Genomic DNA, 16,950 nt, shown 5'->3' on the forward strand with positions numbered 1-16,950 from the left:
ACACTCAAACCGGTATGACAGAACACACACATTTAGTAGTAGCACCACCACCACCTCCAGAGCTGAAACAATCACTGTCACAGGGATGTGATTGGTTGTAGCTGTGGTCCAAGACTAGAGTTGACAAAAATGGTATCATCGTACCCGACACCTCTCCCAAATGTGACCCTTCACCCTAAAGCCCAGTACAGGTCCAATGCCAAACTCTCTGCCCAAAATAATACATCAGCACTCTGTAGTATTAGTATGAGTGTGCATGTTCGTATGAGGGTGCGCATGCATACTAGCTACTGCAGTTCCCAGAGGAATAGAGGTGAGGTGACCCGAAAAGACACACTCGGACTAACGTGAATGTGTGTGTGTGTGCGCGTGCCTGTGTTCGTACCCATTTGAAGGACTGTGTGTTTCCACCCCACTTATGAGTCTATGGACATCAGTGGTCATTAGATTTAGCATCTATGTCTGATGATTACTGCACGTCTCGTCCTTAGAGATAAAATACATTCTGTAATAAACGCAAAGCTGTCGTCACCTCTCTATCCCTCTCTCTCCCCCTCTCTGTAATCACAATAAATTACATCCTTGTGTATCATTAAAAACTGTCCCTCCTGGACACACAGTGCATCATAAATATGTTCCATTGCAGACGACAGCAATATAAATTTAAAAGGATTGAGAGAGGAGTACCTTCAATGGAAAGACAGTGGAAGGGTGGATGGGGGTTTAGGAGGGGGATGGGTAGTGTAGAAGGAGTGGAAGGACAGGAGGAAGGGAGAGAGAAAGAGAGAGGAGAGCGAGCGAGCAAAAAAGAGAAGGTGATATTGAGATCCCTCTGTCCTTGAGGGGAAACCCTGTCTTCATCTTGTGAGTTTTAGTTGGGGTCACAGAGACTGGGTGACTGCTGGTGGCTGGGTGGGTAGGGTCACAGGTTCATGCACATTGGCTGCTGTTCTCTCCCACTGTGTGTGTGTGTGTGTGTGTGTGTGTGTGTGTGTGTGTGTGTGTGTGTGTGTGTGTGTGTGTGTGTGTGTGTTCATACAGTATGTGTTTGTGTGAATGATATCACATTTCACTGGGAATGTTCAAGATTCAGTAAATAAATTACCCTTGCAAGGGTTTCACAGTGTGTGGGTTGATTTAGTTCTCTTTGGGCCAGGCAAGTTTTTTTTTTTATAAGGTTGTTTATGTTATAAATCATACTCTGCCCCCCTGTTACGTTCATTTCAATTAACAGAAAGTGGCGACATTGGCCCAAGCAGCAGTGTTGGCAGATGAGTACGCTTTGACACACAAGACTGTCTTTGGTGCACCACGTTTTGAAGGCCGGACGATTACGTCATCAGTGCCTCGTTCAGGTCGCTTTTCTTCTGACAACCCTAAGCCTTTTAATGAAATCCGTGAATGTTTTTACTGTCACCAAAAGGGTCACGTGATTGCGGACTGCCCAGTTTTGAAAAATAAACCGAAACAGTCCCAGTCACCGTCCCCAAAAATGAAAAGTTTGGGTTTAGTCAAGTCTTTGGCTCGTCCATTGGATCGAGTTGTTGATTCAGCATTTGAGAAACCGGATCCTGTCTATGCTCCGTTTATCTCTGCCGGTTATGTTTCCTTAACAGGAGAACAAGCTGATCAAAAGCCTATCCAAATCCTACGAGACACTGGGGCGGCGCAGTCAGTAATCATTACTGATGCTTTACCCTGGTCTCCTGAAACATATTGTGGCTCACATGTTATATTACAGGGGATAGAGACAAAAACCGTACCTGTACCATTACACTGGGTCCACTTAGTGTCAGACTTGGTATCAGGACGTTTCCGTGTTGGTGTAGTGTCTACACTGCCAGTAAAAGGAGTCACATTGCTACTAGGGAATGATATTGCTGGTGGTAATGTCATTCCTGTGTTAGAGGTAGTAGACAATCCAGAAATCAGAACTACAGATGAGAAATTGGTTCAAGCATTTCCACATGTTTTTCCTGCTTGTGTGTTAACGAGGGCACAATCTCGCAAGCTAGGAGATGTGGTGGATTTGGCAAGTTCCATTTTTGAGAATGTTAAGGTAGAAGACAATGCACAGGGTATGCCTTCTGCAATGCCGACAGTTTTTACCCCCCTAAAAACTAAGGCAGGGGAAAACGAAATTGTGCCCCAATTACATGACATTCTTTTGTCTGTCACCCCTGAGAAGGTGATTGAATGTCAAAAAGAAGACACCAGTCTTCGCAAGTGTTTTGCTTCGGTAATTTCCATTGAGGAAGCTAAAACTAGAGAGACCGCCTACTTTATGGAAGCAGGAGTTTTGATGCGTAAATGGGCATCTCATGACACCATTAATGACTGGAGTGAAGTGTGTCAAGTGGTTGTTCCTACACCGTTCCGACAACAGGTGCTGTCACTCGCCCATGACCAGGCGTGGTCTGGACACTTGGGGATCACAAAGACTTATAACCGGGTCCTTCATCATTTCTTCTGGCCAGGTTTGAAGTCTGACGTGGTCCAATTTTGTAAAACATGTCACATATGTCAACTCACTGGGAAAGTGAATCAAGTTCCACGAGCGCCACTCTGCCCGATTCCTGTGGTGGGGGAACCGTTTGAAAGAGTGATAATTGATTGTGTAGGTCCATTGCCGAAAACAAGGTCAGGTAACCAGTTCCTACTAACAATAATGTGCAGTGCTACTCGATACCCAGAGGCTATTCCTCTCCGTACTATAGTTCTTCTCTACATTTGGACTCCCTAAAGTAATCCAAACTGATCAGGGATCCAACTTCATGTCTAAACTGTTTTCAAATGTGTTAAAGACATTGTGTATTTCCCATCAGGTCTCTAGTCCGTATCATCCAGAGAGTCAAGGGGCTCTAGAACGCTGGCATCAGACGCTGAAGGCAATGCTACGCAAGTATTGTATGGATACCAGTACTGATTGGGATGAGGGGGTGCCCTTTGTCCTATTTGCTATAAGGGAAACGATACAAGAGTCCTTAGGGTTCAGCCCTGCTGACCTTGTGTTTGGACACACCCCACGGGGTCCGCTTAAAGTTTTGAAGGAGCATATCTTATCTCCTACACCCAGTAGCGCCCCTAAAAATGTGTTGGAATATGTCAGTAAGATGAGGGAGAGACTGCACGCCGCATGTGCGTTAGCCCAAAAGTCTCTCTCCTCGTCTCAAAAACGCATGAAGTTGCATTATGACAAAAAGGCTGTTGGCCGTTCATTTGCACCAGGGGATCAAGTTTTAGTTTTGTTGCCAATCCCTGGCTCATCTCTGTCAGCACGTTTTTCTGGACCATATCTGGTGGAAAAGAAACTCAATGACACCAATTATGTGATAAAGACACCAGATTGAAGGCGTTCTTCCCGTGTGTGTCATGTTAACATGCTGAAAACATATTATGTGCGTAATTCTCCCGACAGCTCCTCAAGTAAGCCGGTCCAGCCCGCCGTCTCCAGTGTGGCTGCGGTGGTGCTGAAGCCTGGCTGGGACCTAGATGAGGATAAGGAGGACGGGTTGGAGTTACGCCATACGTTACAGCAAGGTGAACGCCTATGTAATTCAGAGATGCTGAAGAAGTTACCCTCTCAAATGGAACATTTGGATAATGATCAAACTAAGGATCTTATCCTATTGATAAACAGTTTTCTCAGTGTGTTTCAGGACATTCCAAGTCGCACATCCATCTTGGAACATGACGTGGATGTGGGGAACGCTGTTCCTATACGTCAGCATCCGTACCGGGTTAATGCTAAGAAAAGGGAGGTAATGAAAAGTGAGGTAGCTTATTTATTACAGAATGACATGGCAAAACCCAGTAACAGCTCTTGGAGTTCCCCATGTATTCTTGTTCCTAAGCCTGACGGTACATCCCGCTTATGTACGGACTATCGTCGCGTAAATGCAGTTACAAAGTCTGATTCTTTTCCTCTACCTCGCTTAGATGACTGTATTGATAGAATTGGCTCTGCTGCTTACGTTAGTAAGTTAGATTTGCTAAAAGGTTATTGGCAGGTGCTTCTGACATATCGGCTTTTGTTACGCCAGATAACTTCGTACAATACACTGTGATGCCCTTTGGCATGTGTAATGCACCTGCTACTTTTCAGCGGCTAGTTAACATTGTGTTTGCAGATCTGCCAAATTGTACTGCTTACCTTGACGATGTGGTGATTCATTCGTCTACTTGGTCTGATCATCTCTCCACTTTGAAAAGTGTGTTTCAGCGGTTGGAGAATCTTTAACCCTCAATTTGGCCAAGTGTGAGTTTGGGAAAGCTACAGTGACTTACTTAGGTAAACAAGTGGGACGAGGTCAAGTGCGCCCAGTAACTAGCAAAGTGGAAGCAATTGTTACTTTTCCTGCTCCCACGACTCGCCGCCAGTTGCGCAGATTCCTGGGGATGGTAGGGTACTATCGTACCTTCTGTAAGAATTTCTCAACGGTAGTAGCTCCCCTTTCATCTCTGCTTAGTCCCAAGGTACCATTCAAGTGGTCCAAGGACTGTAAATACGCTTTTGAGTCCGCTAAAGCGCTACTTTGTAGTGCCCCAGTGCTTGCCGCCCCCAACTTTGACAAACCTTTTAAGTTGGAGGTAGATGCTAGTATAGTGGGGGTGGGTGCGGTTCTCTTACAGGAAGATGAAGACGGAGTGGATCGGCCCGTCAGTTTCTTCTCCCGTAAGTTCAACTCGTGTCAGTCAAGATACTCTACAATTGAACAAGAGACGCTGGCTTTATTGCTTGCCTTACAGTTCTTTGAGGTATATGTGGGCTCCAGTGCCTTGCCTGTTATGGTCTTCACGGACCATAATCCATTGGTGTTCTTGAAGCAAATGTACAACCAGAACCGCCGCCTTATGCGGTGGGCTCTGATTGTACAAGGATATAATGTACAGATAGCTTATGTGAAGGGCTCGGCGAATGTGGTTGCTGACGCTCTATCACGGGTTTACTAACTGGGGAAGCGATGGCTTTTGTTATTGCAAAACTAGGTTTGCAATTTTTGTGGTGGGCGTGTTACGTTCCCCAGTTTATGTGTTGTAGTTTGTGTATATGCATGTGTTTTATTTCAGGAAATGGCTTCCTGAAATCCCTCAAGCAGCTGATTGGTCGACTCCAGGGCTAATTGGAGAGCTGACCCCGCCCCCTCGTCAAGACACAGCTGTCTCCAGTTACATTCATTCTGAAGCTATATAAAAGCCAGTGTTCTGTTCAGGAGAGAGAGATTTTGGAGGTAGGGATTGCTGAGAGAGATTTTGCTAGAGATTTGCTGGGAGGTCATTGCAGAGCGATTGTTTGTGATAGAGAGATTTTGGAGGTAGGGATTACTGAGTGATTTTGCTGGGAGTTCATTGCTGAGAGCTGGTATGTTCTGTGAGTTTGTTGCTCAGGTAGAGCTTATTTGATGTCCTTTGTTTCTTAGTTTGTTTGTGAAATTGTTTAATATTCTGTTTCATTTGTTCCCAGGGGGGAAGGGGAAGGCACCTTGGGAGTGTTTAGGCAAGAGGCCCGCGGGCATACATATACCCGTAGTATATTCACTGTCTAGGCACACTAGGTAAGACCTGGGCGGACCACCCCCTGTATTTTGGTTAGGGCACCAGGTGGTGCTAAATTAGGTAAAAGTGGTTAGGCAGGTAAGATAGGAGAGGGGGGGGCTTTGAGATTTGCTTTGGTTCCGTCTAGCCCCTTTTCCCCATATTACCGTGTAAAGGAATAAAGTCCTTGTAAACGGTACCACATTCTGCCTGTTGTCATCCTTACTCGCACCTACAGTCCATACCTTTTTCACTTCACGGAGAGTTTAATTGTAGCAGGGTGTTGCGTTCCCTCTTCATAGAGGCGTGCGTAACACCCCCCACCAAAAAATAACAAATAAATAGCAAAGGAAAAAAATGAAACATAGTCAAAAACTCTTAGTCAACAAAGTATGCATTTCCAATTGTACTTTGTGTCATTCTATAACGTGTTTGGTTGCTATGTGAGGCTTACCGTCTCCGAGCGGTGAGGGGAACACAGGCATTTCGTAGCCTGTGGGCGTCTGTGGCGAACTCTGGGAACTGGTGTCCCGGGAGCTGCAGTTGGAAGCCGAGTTGACCGGAGCGGACGACACAAAGTAGATGTCCGACTGCGTGAGCATGGGATGGGGTCGGATTGAATGAAATGGAGAGGGGGAGAAAAAGTGGATACGGGGAAAGATTAATAGAGGTAGACAGAGAGAAATAGAGATTGAGAAAAAATGAGGGAGATCAAGAGAAAGTATGAGAGGTGATGGCATTATTTCCCTAACCAACACCTGCTAACGCAACATGATGATGTTGTATTTCATATTGCTAAATGGTACACTAGTCTGTGCACTGTATATCCCTCTGCTGTGTAAGAGTTGTGTGTGTTTGATTGTTTTTATACAGTTTATTGTCCCTGCTTGCAAAACAAATTTGCTCATGAACAGATGCGCACACAGGCATATATACTCACCTGACAGTTTATTTAAGTACACCACCCCGTTCACGAAAATCGATCGCTCCTACAGAAAGAAAGTCAGGTGGCCGTGGCTTGCTATATAAAGCAGGATGACAGGCATCCAGTTATTGTTTGTTTGATTGCTAACAACTTTGAGCGTGATATGATCGTCGGTCCCAGGCAGGCCAGATTCAGAATCTCAGAAAACTCTGCCTTCCTGGGCAATAAGCATGACAGTGTCTGGGGTTTACCGAGAATGGTGCGACAAACAAAAGACATCCAGTCAGCGGCAGTCCTGTAAGTGAAAAAAGCTCATTGAAAGAGAATGGAAAGAATTGTGCAAACTAACAGGCGGGCTACAAACAGACAAATAACGGCACAGTACAACAGTGGTGTGCAGAATGGCATCTTGGAACGCACAACTTGTTGATCCATGTCAAGGATGGGCTATTGCAGCAGATGACCATTCCGTTCCACTCCTATCAGCTAAAAACAAGAAAAAGCAGCTCCAGTGCGCATGGGATCACCAACACTGGACAATTGAGGAGTGGAAAAACATCACCTAGTCCAATGAATCCCGGTTCTTGTTGCATCATGCTGATGGCAGAGTTTTGGCATAAGCAGCATGGACCCATCCTGCATGGTGTCAACGGTACACTCTTAGAATAAAAGGTTCCAAAACATATTCAGAACCCTTGACTTTTTCCACATTATGTTACGTTACAGCCTTATTCTGAAATGGATTAAAACATATTTTTTTTATCCTCATTAATCTAAACACAATACCCCATAATGACGAAGCAAAAATAGGTTTAGAATGTATTAAAAATAAAAAACTGAAATATCACATTTACGTAAGTATTAAGACCATTTACTCAGTTCTTTGTTGAAACACCTATGGCAGCGATTACAGTCTCGAGTCCTCTTGGGTATTACGCTACAAGCTTGGCACACCTGTATTCAGGGAGTTTCTCTCATTCTTCTCTGCAGATCCTGTCAAGCTCTGTCAGGTTGGATGGGGAGCGTTGCTGCACAGCTATTTTCATGTCTCTCCAGAGATGTTCGATCGGGTTCCAGTTCGGACTCTGGCTGGGCCACTCAAGGACATTCAGAGACTTGTCCCGAAGCCACTCCTGCATTGTCTTGGCTGTACTTAGGGTCAATGTCCTGTTGGAAGGTGAACCTTCGCCCCAGTCTGAGGTCCTGAGCGCTCTTGTAGCAGGTTTTCATCAAGGATCTCTCTGTACTTTGCTCCGTTCATCTTTTCCTCAACCCTTACACAGCTACACAGCACCAAACAGCACCAAAAAGGGTTCCTCTATGGGGCAAACCAAAGAACTATGGTATGGTTTTACTTAGCACCTTTTTTTCAAAGAGTGTACAGGCTGGTGTACTGCCGTCCAATCTGCAGCAACTACGTGATGCCGTCGAGTCAGCATTGACCAACATTCCTGTGGAACGTTTCCGACTTGTAGAATCCATGCCCCAAATAATTCAGGCAGTTCTGGAAGCAAAAGGGTGGTACTAGATGGTTCTACCTAATAAACTAGCCACTGAGTGTACATGAAAAAATATACACAATTGTGCACACATTTTCATTACAATCATTATCATGATTGGACACTTCCATCTGTCAATCAGACTCACCCTCGAGGCAGTCAGCTGCAGCTCTGGTACCACAGCTGTATAGACCAGGTTACCGTTGACAACCAGCCGGATCTCAATGGAGTCAGTGGTAAAAGCCAGGATGTAGGGGAACGCACACACTGTAACACAACAACTTCCAGATATTTGGTTGATAAAGGATGAACAAACTGCAACACAACAACAAAAACAACTTCCTGCTATGGTTTTACAATGGACAGGACAACCAATCTGCATTTACATTCATAATATGCTCTGCACAGCAGCATAAGAACAAGTCAAGTTACAGGCAGAACGGACAACCAAAGGTAACACGGAGTTCATGACAATTAAGTAATTATGATAAAAAGCACAGCATCAACATTCAGAAGACAGACAACAGGCTAAATGAAGTTGATATAAATGGTTGGGATATGTGATAGATAATAGACAATAGTTTCTTAATTAATCCCAAGGGGACAATTGGTTTGTCAAGGCAGCATCCCAGTACAAACATACACACACAAACATGTAGAAGAGAAACTGTAGTTTATGTCATATTTATTTAAATCAAAAAGTAATGTCTCTTTAGTCGGCCATTCTCTGCTTTCATTAGTCATCAGAAACAAACACACAGAAGCACAGACACAGACGAACACACTCAACGACCTAGCCTCAGTAGCCACCCGCTGCATGTTACCATGGTGACAGGGCTTAGGCCAGGGCCGGAGGCTGGGCTGACCGCGGGAGCGAGGTGTGGGGAGGGGCTGCTGGTTGCTATGGTTACCAGTACCACTCACCGATGGCATTGGGCATCTGGTTCCAGCTGAAGTGGAAGTCAGACGTGTTGGACTGGATCATGGGGGTGGAGCCGTTGAACGGACACACCTTCTTATAGGAGCAGATATCTGTACAGCAGACAGAGATAAGACATCTACTGTAATTTCAGTCGTTAAACCATGTCTATGTCCGAAATGGCACCCTATTCCCTTTACGGTGCACTACTTTTGACCAGAGACCACAGGATACTATAAAGGGAATGGGGTATCATTTGTATTTGTATACGTATTTGTAAAGTAAGCTTATACGAACAGATATTTGTGGGTTGACGACAAGAGATAATAGACACGGAGTATACCAAACATTAGGAACACCTTCCTAATATTGAGTTGCACCATATCAAGAAAAGACCATTCTTGATACACATGGGAAACTGTTGAGCGTGAAACCCCTAGCAGCATTGCTGTTCTTGACCCAAACCAATGCGTCTGGCACCTACTACCATACCCTGTTCAAAGGCACTTAAATATTTTATCTTGCCCATTCACACTCTGAATGGCACACATACACAATCCATGTCTCAAGGCTTAAAAGTCCTTCTTTATCCTGTCTCCTCCCTTTCATCTACATTGATTGAAGTGTATTTAACAATTGACATCAATAATGGATCATAGCTTCCACCAGGATTCACCAGGTCTGTGATGAAGAGTGTTCTTAATGTCTTGTATAGTCAGTGTATATTAAAATGTAGAAACACCCCAGATAAATATTTATACTTTGATGTAAAATAAGGGATAAATAGAGACTCACAATTGTAACACAACAAAAGACCAGCCTCCCCATCCTCGTACACATCGATGGCTGCCACAAAGTTGACCTGTGTGCACATGGGAAAGAAGAACACTGTCTTGAATTTATTTTATTCAATTATGAAGAAAATACATACTTAATTTATTCTATTCAATTATCATTCTTCAACTCGTCTCCCCTAAACTGTAACTCTTCCATTGTTGAGCTCTGTTCTCAGTTAACCAACCAGGTACACTGAAGATAAATGGAAGGTAAATAACAACATAAACAATGTTGGTTGGAGGTCTCACTCGGTTGGCGTCTACGTGGTGTAGCCTGTATGCGTCCCCGGTGCTCTCGTTGATCAGGTCAAACTGGTGTTTGTAGGCCACACAGATCATGTTGTCATTCTCCCCTGTAGGACCATCCACCAAAGCCATCACCACCGGAGTTTCACACAGACAAATTTCCTAGAGGACAGGGCGGCAGGTAGCCTAGCGGTTAAGAGCGTTGAGCCAGTAACCAAAAGGTTGCTAGTTGAATTCCCTGAGCTGACTAGGTGAAAAATGTGTTGATGTGCCCTTGAGCAAGGCACTCTGGATAAAAGCGTCTGCTGAATGACTAAATTGTAACGGAGGGGGACTGATCACGAGGATGGGGCTCTCACAGGTCTCACACAGTCAGCGTGCATGTATTTTTGGCTATGCGCCTCTCCTCATCCACTAGCCCCATTCCTTATTAGGTTTAGCTGTGGTGACATACCCTCCCTGTTCCACAATGAAATTTTACTCTAAAACACTGATTGTTAAGTTGAACTCATTCAGTCATTCAAAATGGTTATGGTAAAGAACTACTGTGCACGATAGTGGAAAGTGTAGTCTGTATGTTTCTGTGTAAACCGTGTGTGTGTGTCCGCTTGTGTGTAAAAATGATCCTACCCGTATGTATTGGAACTGGTCCACGGGCGAGTCGGTTGTGGCGGCGAGGGTGCCCATGCCATTGGGGCGGGGCTGTTTCCTGGTGATGAGGAGGAGCTTGTTTCTGATGGCTGCCACGATCCTCAACTCTGACCCGTGGTGGGTGTTGATAGAGTACAGGTGACACCCTGGGGTAGGGGCAGTAAGGGAGTGAAGGAGAGAGGGGGAAGGTGATGGGGAGACAGAAGGGGGGGATAGGGGTGAGCGAGAGAGAGAGTTTTCCCTCTCTGTCTCTTTCCCATTCATTGTCTAAGAAGTGCTTCCCCTACCTGAGCGGCATATTGGATCTGGTCTGGTCCTTACATATAGAAATGCAGCAGGTTCTATTCCTCTAATCTCTTTTCTGAGACACACACACTCATGCTTACCGTTCCTCCCCCTCCAAAGCCCACATCCCACACACACCCATGTACTGTGGTTGTATTGGAGAGGCCATACAGTGTGTAGTAGGGGGGGTTGTCAATCTCCTCAGGGACTGTTCCACAGCGCCCGGGGCCGGACGCTCAACTCTACTACACCTCACTGAACTGGCACACTGCCTGGGAATGGGTGTGAGTGTGAGTGATTTTAGTTTTAAAACAAGGAAAATTTAAGTGGGGACATTTTGCCAGTACTCCACAAGGAAAAAGGCTATTTTAGTCTTAGGTGTTAGGTTTAGGGTTACAATTAGGGTTAGGGGTTAAGGTTAGGGTTAGGGAAAATAGGATTTTGAATGGGAATCATTTGTTTGGTCCCCACAAGGATAGTAAAACAAATATGTGTGTGTGCGTATGCCTGCGTGTGTGTGTACCTTTGGTCTTCTCCAGTTTGTTTTCTCGGCTGTCACACTTGGTGCGAACCAGCTGCCTCTCCTCCAGGCCTCTCTTGAGCATGCTTAGTCTGAACACATAGAGACGCGCATCCTTCCCTGGAAAACAACACATCTTCAAAGACCAATTTATATATTTAAAAAAATCTGTGATTCTATAGTAATATTCCACAGTAGTCCACAGAACAACGGCAAAAAACTTTACTCTACATCGCCTTAGTGGGTTATGTCCAACGTTATGTTGAAAATGGGTGGGCTATTTACCAATAGACTATGTTATATAGTCTATTGGTAAATATCCCACCCATTTTCACCTACCTCATCCATCCCCATACTGTTTTTATTTTATTTACTTTTCTGCTCTTTTGCACACCAGTATCTCTACCTGTACATGACCATTTGATCATTTATCACTCCAATGTTAATCTGCAAAATTGTAATTATTCGCCTACCTCCTCATGCCTTTTGCACACATTGTATATAGACTCCCCCTTTTTTTTCTATTGTGTTATTGACTTGTTAATTGTTTACTCCATGTGTAACTCTGTGTTGTCTGTTCACACTGCTATGTTTTATCTTGGCCAGGTCGCAGTTGCAAATGAGAACTTGTTCTCAACTAGCCTACCTGGTTAAATAAAGGTGAAATAAAAAAAAAAAAAAAAAAATAACCTACGCATTGCCACGCATTGCCACAATCATACCCTGGAACTTGTTTTGTCCCATGGAAGAAATATTGGGGATCTAAATGTTTTTTTCTCATAATCCTGGACTATCGGACCACCATATTATTAAATTTGCAATCGCCACAAATAATCTGCTCAGACCCTAACCAAGGATTATCAAAAGCTGCGCTATAACTTCTTGGACAACCTTCCAGACTCCTTCCACCTACCCAAGGATGTTGGAATACAAAAATCAGTTAACCACCTAGGATCTAAACCTAACCTTGCAGTCGCACCTCTAAAAACAAAACACATTTGACACAAAAAATTGCTCCCTGGTACACAGAAAATACCTGAGCCCTGAAGTAAGCTTTCAGAAATTATAACGGAAGTCCAACTAGCTTGGAAAGACAGTACCGTGCAATATCAAAGAGCTCTCACTGCTGCTCAATCATCCTACTTTTCCAATCTGATTGAGGAGAATAAAAACAATCGAAAATGTATTTTTGATACTGTCACAAAACGTACTAAAAAGCAGCATTCCCCAAGTGAGGATGGCCTTCACTTCAGCAGTGATGAATTCATGAACTTCTTCAAAGAAAAAAATCTTGATCATTAGAAGGCAAATTATGGACTCCTCTTTGAATATGCATATTTCTCCAAAGCTCAGTTGTCCTGAATCTGCACAGAACTGCCAGGACCTAGGATCAATGGAGACACTCAATTTATATATATATATATATATACTGCTCCGAAAAATAAAGGGAACACTAAAATAACACATCCTAGATCTGAATGAATGAAATATTCTTATTAAATACTTTTTTCTTTACATAGTTGAATGTGCTGACAACAAAATCACACAAAAAGTATCAATGGAAATCAAATTTATCAACCCATGGAGGTCTGGATTTAGAGTCAAACTCAAAATTAAAGTGGAAAACCAAACTACAGGCTGATCCAACTTTGATGTAATGTCCTTAAAACAAGTCAAAATGAGGCTCAGTAGTGTGTGTGGCCTCCACATGCCTGTATGACCTCCCTACAACCCCTGGGCATGCTCCTGATGAGGTGGCGGATGGTCTCCTGAGGGATCTCCTACCAGACCTGGACTAAAGCATCCACAAACTCCTGGACAGTCTGTGGTGCAACGTGGCGTTGGTGGATGGAGCGAGACATGATGTGCTCAATTGGATTCAGGTCTGGGGAACGGGCGGGTCAGTCCATAGCATCAATGCCTTCGTCTTGCAGGAACTGCTGACACACTCCAGCCACATGAGGTCTAGCATTGTCTTGCATTAGGAGGAACCCAGGGCCAAACACACCAGTATATGGTCTCACAGGGGGTCTGAGGATCACATCTCAGTATCCAATGGCAGTCAGGCTACCTCTGGCGAGCACATGGAGGCCCCCCAAAGAAATGCCACCCCACACCATGACTGACCCACCGCCAAACCGGTCATGCTGGAGGATGTTGCAGGCAGCAGAACGTTCTCCACGGCATCTCCAGACTGTCACGTGTGTCACATGTGCTCAGTGTGAACCTGCTTTCATATGTGAAGAGCACAGGGCACCAGTGGCGAATTTGCCAATCTTGGTGTTCTCTGGCAAATGCCGAACGTCCTGCACGGTGTTGGGCTGTAAGCACAACCCCCACCTGTGGACGTTGGGCCCTCATACCACCCTCATGGAGTCTGTTTCTGAAAGTTTGAGCAGACACATGCACATTTGTGGCCTGCTGGAGGTCATTTTGCAGGGCTCTGGCAGTGCTCCTCCTTGTACAAAGGCGGAGGTAGCGGTCCTGCTGCTAGGTTGTTGCCCTCCTATGGCCTCCTCCACGTCTCCTGATGTACTGGCCTGTCTCCTGGTAGCGCCTCCATGCTCTGGACACTACGCTGACAGACACAGCAAACCTTCTTGCCACATCTCGCATTGATGTGCCATCCTGGATGAGCTGAGCCACTTGTGTGGGTTGTAGACTCCGTCTCATGCTACCACTAGAGTGAAAGCACCGCCAGCATTCAAAAGTGACCAAAACATCAGCCAGGAAGCATAGGAACTGAGAAGTGGTCTGTGGTCACCACCTGCAGAACCACTCCTTTATTGGAGGTGTCTTTCTAATTGCCTATAATTTCCACCTGTTGTCTATTCCATTTGCACAACAGCATGTGAAATGTATTGTCAATCAGTGTTGCTTCCTAAGTGGACAGTTTGATTTCACAGAAGTGTGATTGACTTGGAGTTACATTGTGTTGTTTAAGTGTTCCCTTTATTTTTTTGAGCAGTATATATATATATATATTTTTTTTTTATATCCCGAAACATACAATATACTTGCAGTGAAGTGAAGCCGCTCAAATATTACACCACACCAGTCATCCAACAGACTCCCATTCAGAGCGACACACAGAAGCATCCAGGGTCAATGCCCTGCTCAAGGGGGCATGTTGACCGATCTACCACCAGGCCAAAAAACGTGAACCCAAACCCTCCAAGATCCCCCCACAGTTCCCCAATAGCTATCCCTCAACCATCCGAGACCACTCTCACAGTCCCCCCCAATATAAAAAAATACAATTAATTCCATTCCCCACCCCCAAGAACACCTCATCCAAGAAAATTAACAAAAGAGAAAAAAGAAAACAACAATATAAAAAATACAAAAAAACAAAGGACATCTAAAATCATAACAGCAATGCCAACTGTCTATGTTTGAGTGCATGTCTGGCACTATTACATGTGTGTGTCCGTGTATGCGTGTATTTGAATGAGAGTGTGTGTGTATATGCATGTGTACAAACACCTGCACGGCATCAGCCTCAGGCAAACCTGCATTAGCTGTAAAAACACTGCCCCTCAAAGTTACTTTTTATGTTTTATTTAGACTTTAATATTTGTTGTAATATTTATTCTCTTTCAGGGGGATGAAATTGAAATTGTAGCCAGATCTGCAATGCTTGTTTGAAAAAGAGACATACTTCGAAAAAAGTATAATGTGTTACTTGAGACATGGCAATCTGCACAAATGTTTAAACAATGGATGAGCTTTTATTAGTAATCTACTTGAGAAGCATTTAGGGTTCAAGTAAAACTTTTGAATAAGTGAAGCTTTTAGAGAGGTTTAGTGCTTTTATATTTAATAATCTCAACCCTGCCAATTCATTTCATTATATAGATAGGCACGCTTTATTTTGTCTGGTTTAGCAGATAAAGCTAAATATTTTTTGCTCATTTGATTTGAAAAACAAATAATCAGGAGTAAGCAGCACCATAAGTAAGTGAGTAAACCGAGATATGACTAAGGAGTTAATCAGGGCAATTTTTCCATAAATAGACCTCTCCATGGTTGCAGGATTTCCATGGTTGCAGGATTTTCTATTGAAATTCATTGTGGAGAGCTTATTCATATATTTTGTGATATGAATACTAAGTATGTCAGGGTAATGTAAAAGTTGTATTTTTTAAAGATGCAATACATAATATTGTACACGTATCATAATGAGGTTTTAGTCCAGAGTACAGAAAAGTGATCTAGATCTTCAATGAGACATTGCAGGGATCTAGCTTGTGGACATAATATAAAACTTGAGTCATCGGTATAGATGGACACCTTTGTTTTTAAGCCTTGGATTTCTAATCTGTTAATGTTGTTATTGGATCTGATTTTAATAGCTAGCACTTCTATGGCCATAATGAATAGATATGACGACGGCATACGCCCTTGATGAATTTCTCTTGACAATTCAAAACTCTGAGAAGTAGCTGTTATTTACTATTTTACCTGGGTTGCTATACATTATTTTTACCCATTTTATTAGAGAATCACGTAATTGAAAAAATCCAGGCATTTATAAATAAAATCCAGTCTTACTTTATCAAATGCCTTTTCAAAATCAGCTATAAATACCAGGCCTGGCTTCTTAGAGAACATTGAAGTGTAAGAGGCCTCCAGTTTTTTTTTAGATAGACTGGATCTTTATATTTGCCATCTGGGTCTTGTTTTAATAATAGAGAAATCAGACCTTCCTGCTGAGTACCTGACAGACTACCATTTCTATAGGAGTCGTTAAAACAATCTAACAATGGAGCTTTTAGTTTATCAAAAATGCTTGATATACCTCTACTGGTATGCCATCAAGCCCTGGGGTTTTTCCAGACCAAAATGATTTAATAGCCTCAAGAAGTTAATCCTCTGTAATTTGGCCTTCACACTGACCTTTCTGTACATTTGTTAATGTTCCTTTTATTTTTTATTTAGAAATAATTCCTTATCATAATCTTCATTCAGTGGGAGAGGATGATACAGAAAAGAGAACATCTGATAGCATATCGGAGATTCAGGAATAATTGTGCATTTTTCTCCATATTTCATCCAGTTTGCTTTATTTTTGTAATAGATTACATTGAATAAGTTCAAGTTCTTTTTGTTTTTCCTCTAACTTATTTTGTATCTCTGTAGTAAAATTTGTATTGCTATCTACCTGTACTATTAGTTAATGTATTTCCCTTGTTAGTCTTGTCTCTTTAGCTAGAAACTGCTTTTTAATTATTGATGAATAATGAATTAAATGACCTCCTGAAGGTACATTTAAAGGTATTCCAAACAATATTTTAGTTATTTTGTCTTGGTTAAAAATAAGTTGTCCTCCAGTAAACTTTGATCAAATTTCCAATATCCCCGTCCACGTGAAAATTCTATGAGAGTTATGTGAAGGCCAATTAGATGATGATCCGATCGCATTCTGTCTCCTATTAAAACGATTTTATCCTTTGATGCAAGAGAGAAAGAGACAAGGATTCAAGACGACTAGCTTGATTAAGTCTCCTCCATGTATATCTCACTAGGTTGGG

The 16,950-nt window shown here is 43.2% G+C and overlaps 2 protein-coding genes across 11 annotated transcripts in view; one reads left to right on the forward strand and one right to left on the reverse strand.

Moving 5' to 3' along the window:
- The window catches only part of LOC110509517 (GTPase-activating Rap/Ran-GAP domain-like protein 3), a 178,578-nt gene that overhangs the window by 11,384 nt on the left and 150,244 nt on the right, over positions 1–16,950 (reverse strand). For 7 of the 9 annotated variants that reach the window (XM_021590431.2, XM_021590428.2, XM_021590424.2 and 4 more), the window contains 7 exons: positions 11,420–11,536; positions 10,591–10,757; positions 9,964–10,122; positions 9,674–9,740; positions 8,884–8,991; positions 8,108–8,226; positions 5,990–6,125 (listed from right to left, as the gene is read on the reverse strand). In XM_021590431.2, coding sequence (XP_021446106.2) covers positions 5,990–6,125; positions 8,108–8,226; positions 8,884–8,991; positions 9,674–9,740; positions 9,964–10,122; positions 10,591–10,757; positions 11,420–11,536 — 873 coding nt within the window. Of the gene's footprint in view, positions 1–5,780; positions 5,830–5,989; positions 7,097–8,107; positions 8,227–8,883; positions 8,992–9,673; positions 9,741–9,963; positions 10,123–10,590; positions 10,758–11,419; positions 11,537–16,950 lie in introns of those variants that run through there. The other 2 variants (XR_005040445.1, XM_036967903.1) reach the window with 2 other exon arrangements.
- On the forward strand, positions 1,273–4,008 carry LOC110509518. 2 transcript variants are annotated; one of them, XM_036967904.1, is made up of 2 exons: positions 1,273–3,540; positions 3,650–4,008. In XM_036967904.1, exon 1 carries the CDS (start codon positions 1,493–1,495, stop codon positions 2,741–2,743), a length of 1,251 nt encoding a protein of 416 aa, XP_036823799.1. In that variant the 5' UTR covers positions 1,273–1,492; the 3' UTR covers positions 2,744–3,540; positions 3,650–4,008. The 2 variants fall into 2 exon arrangements, with proteins under 2 accessions (XP_036823799.1, XP_021446108.2); XM_021590433.2 differs by having other exon boundaries at positions 3,660–4,008.

Source organism: Oncorhynchus mykiss, chromosome Y (assembly GCF_013265735.2).
Source record: "Oncorhynchus mykiss isolate Arlee chromosome Y, USDA_OmykA_1.1, whole genome shotgun sequence".
NCBI classification, from domain to species: Eukaryota; Metazoa; Chordata; class Actinopteri; order Salmoniformes; family Salmonidae; genus Oncorhynchus; species Oncorhynchus mykiss.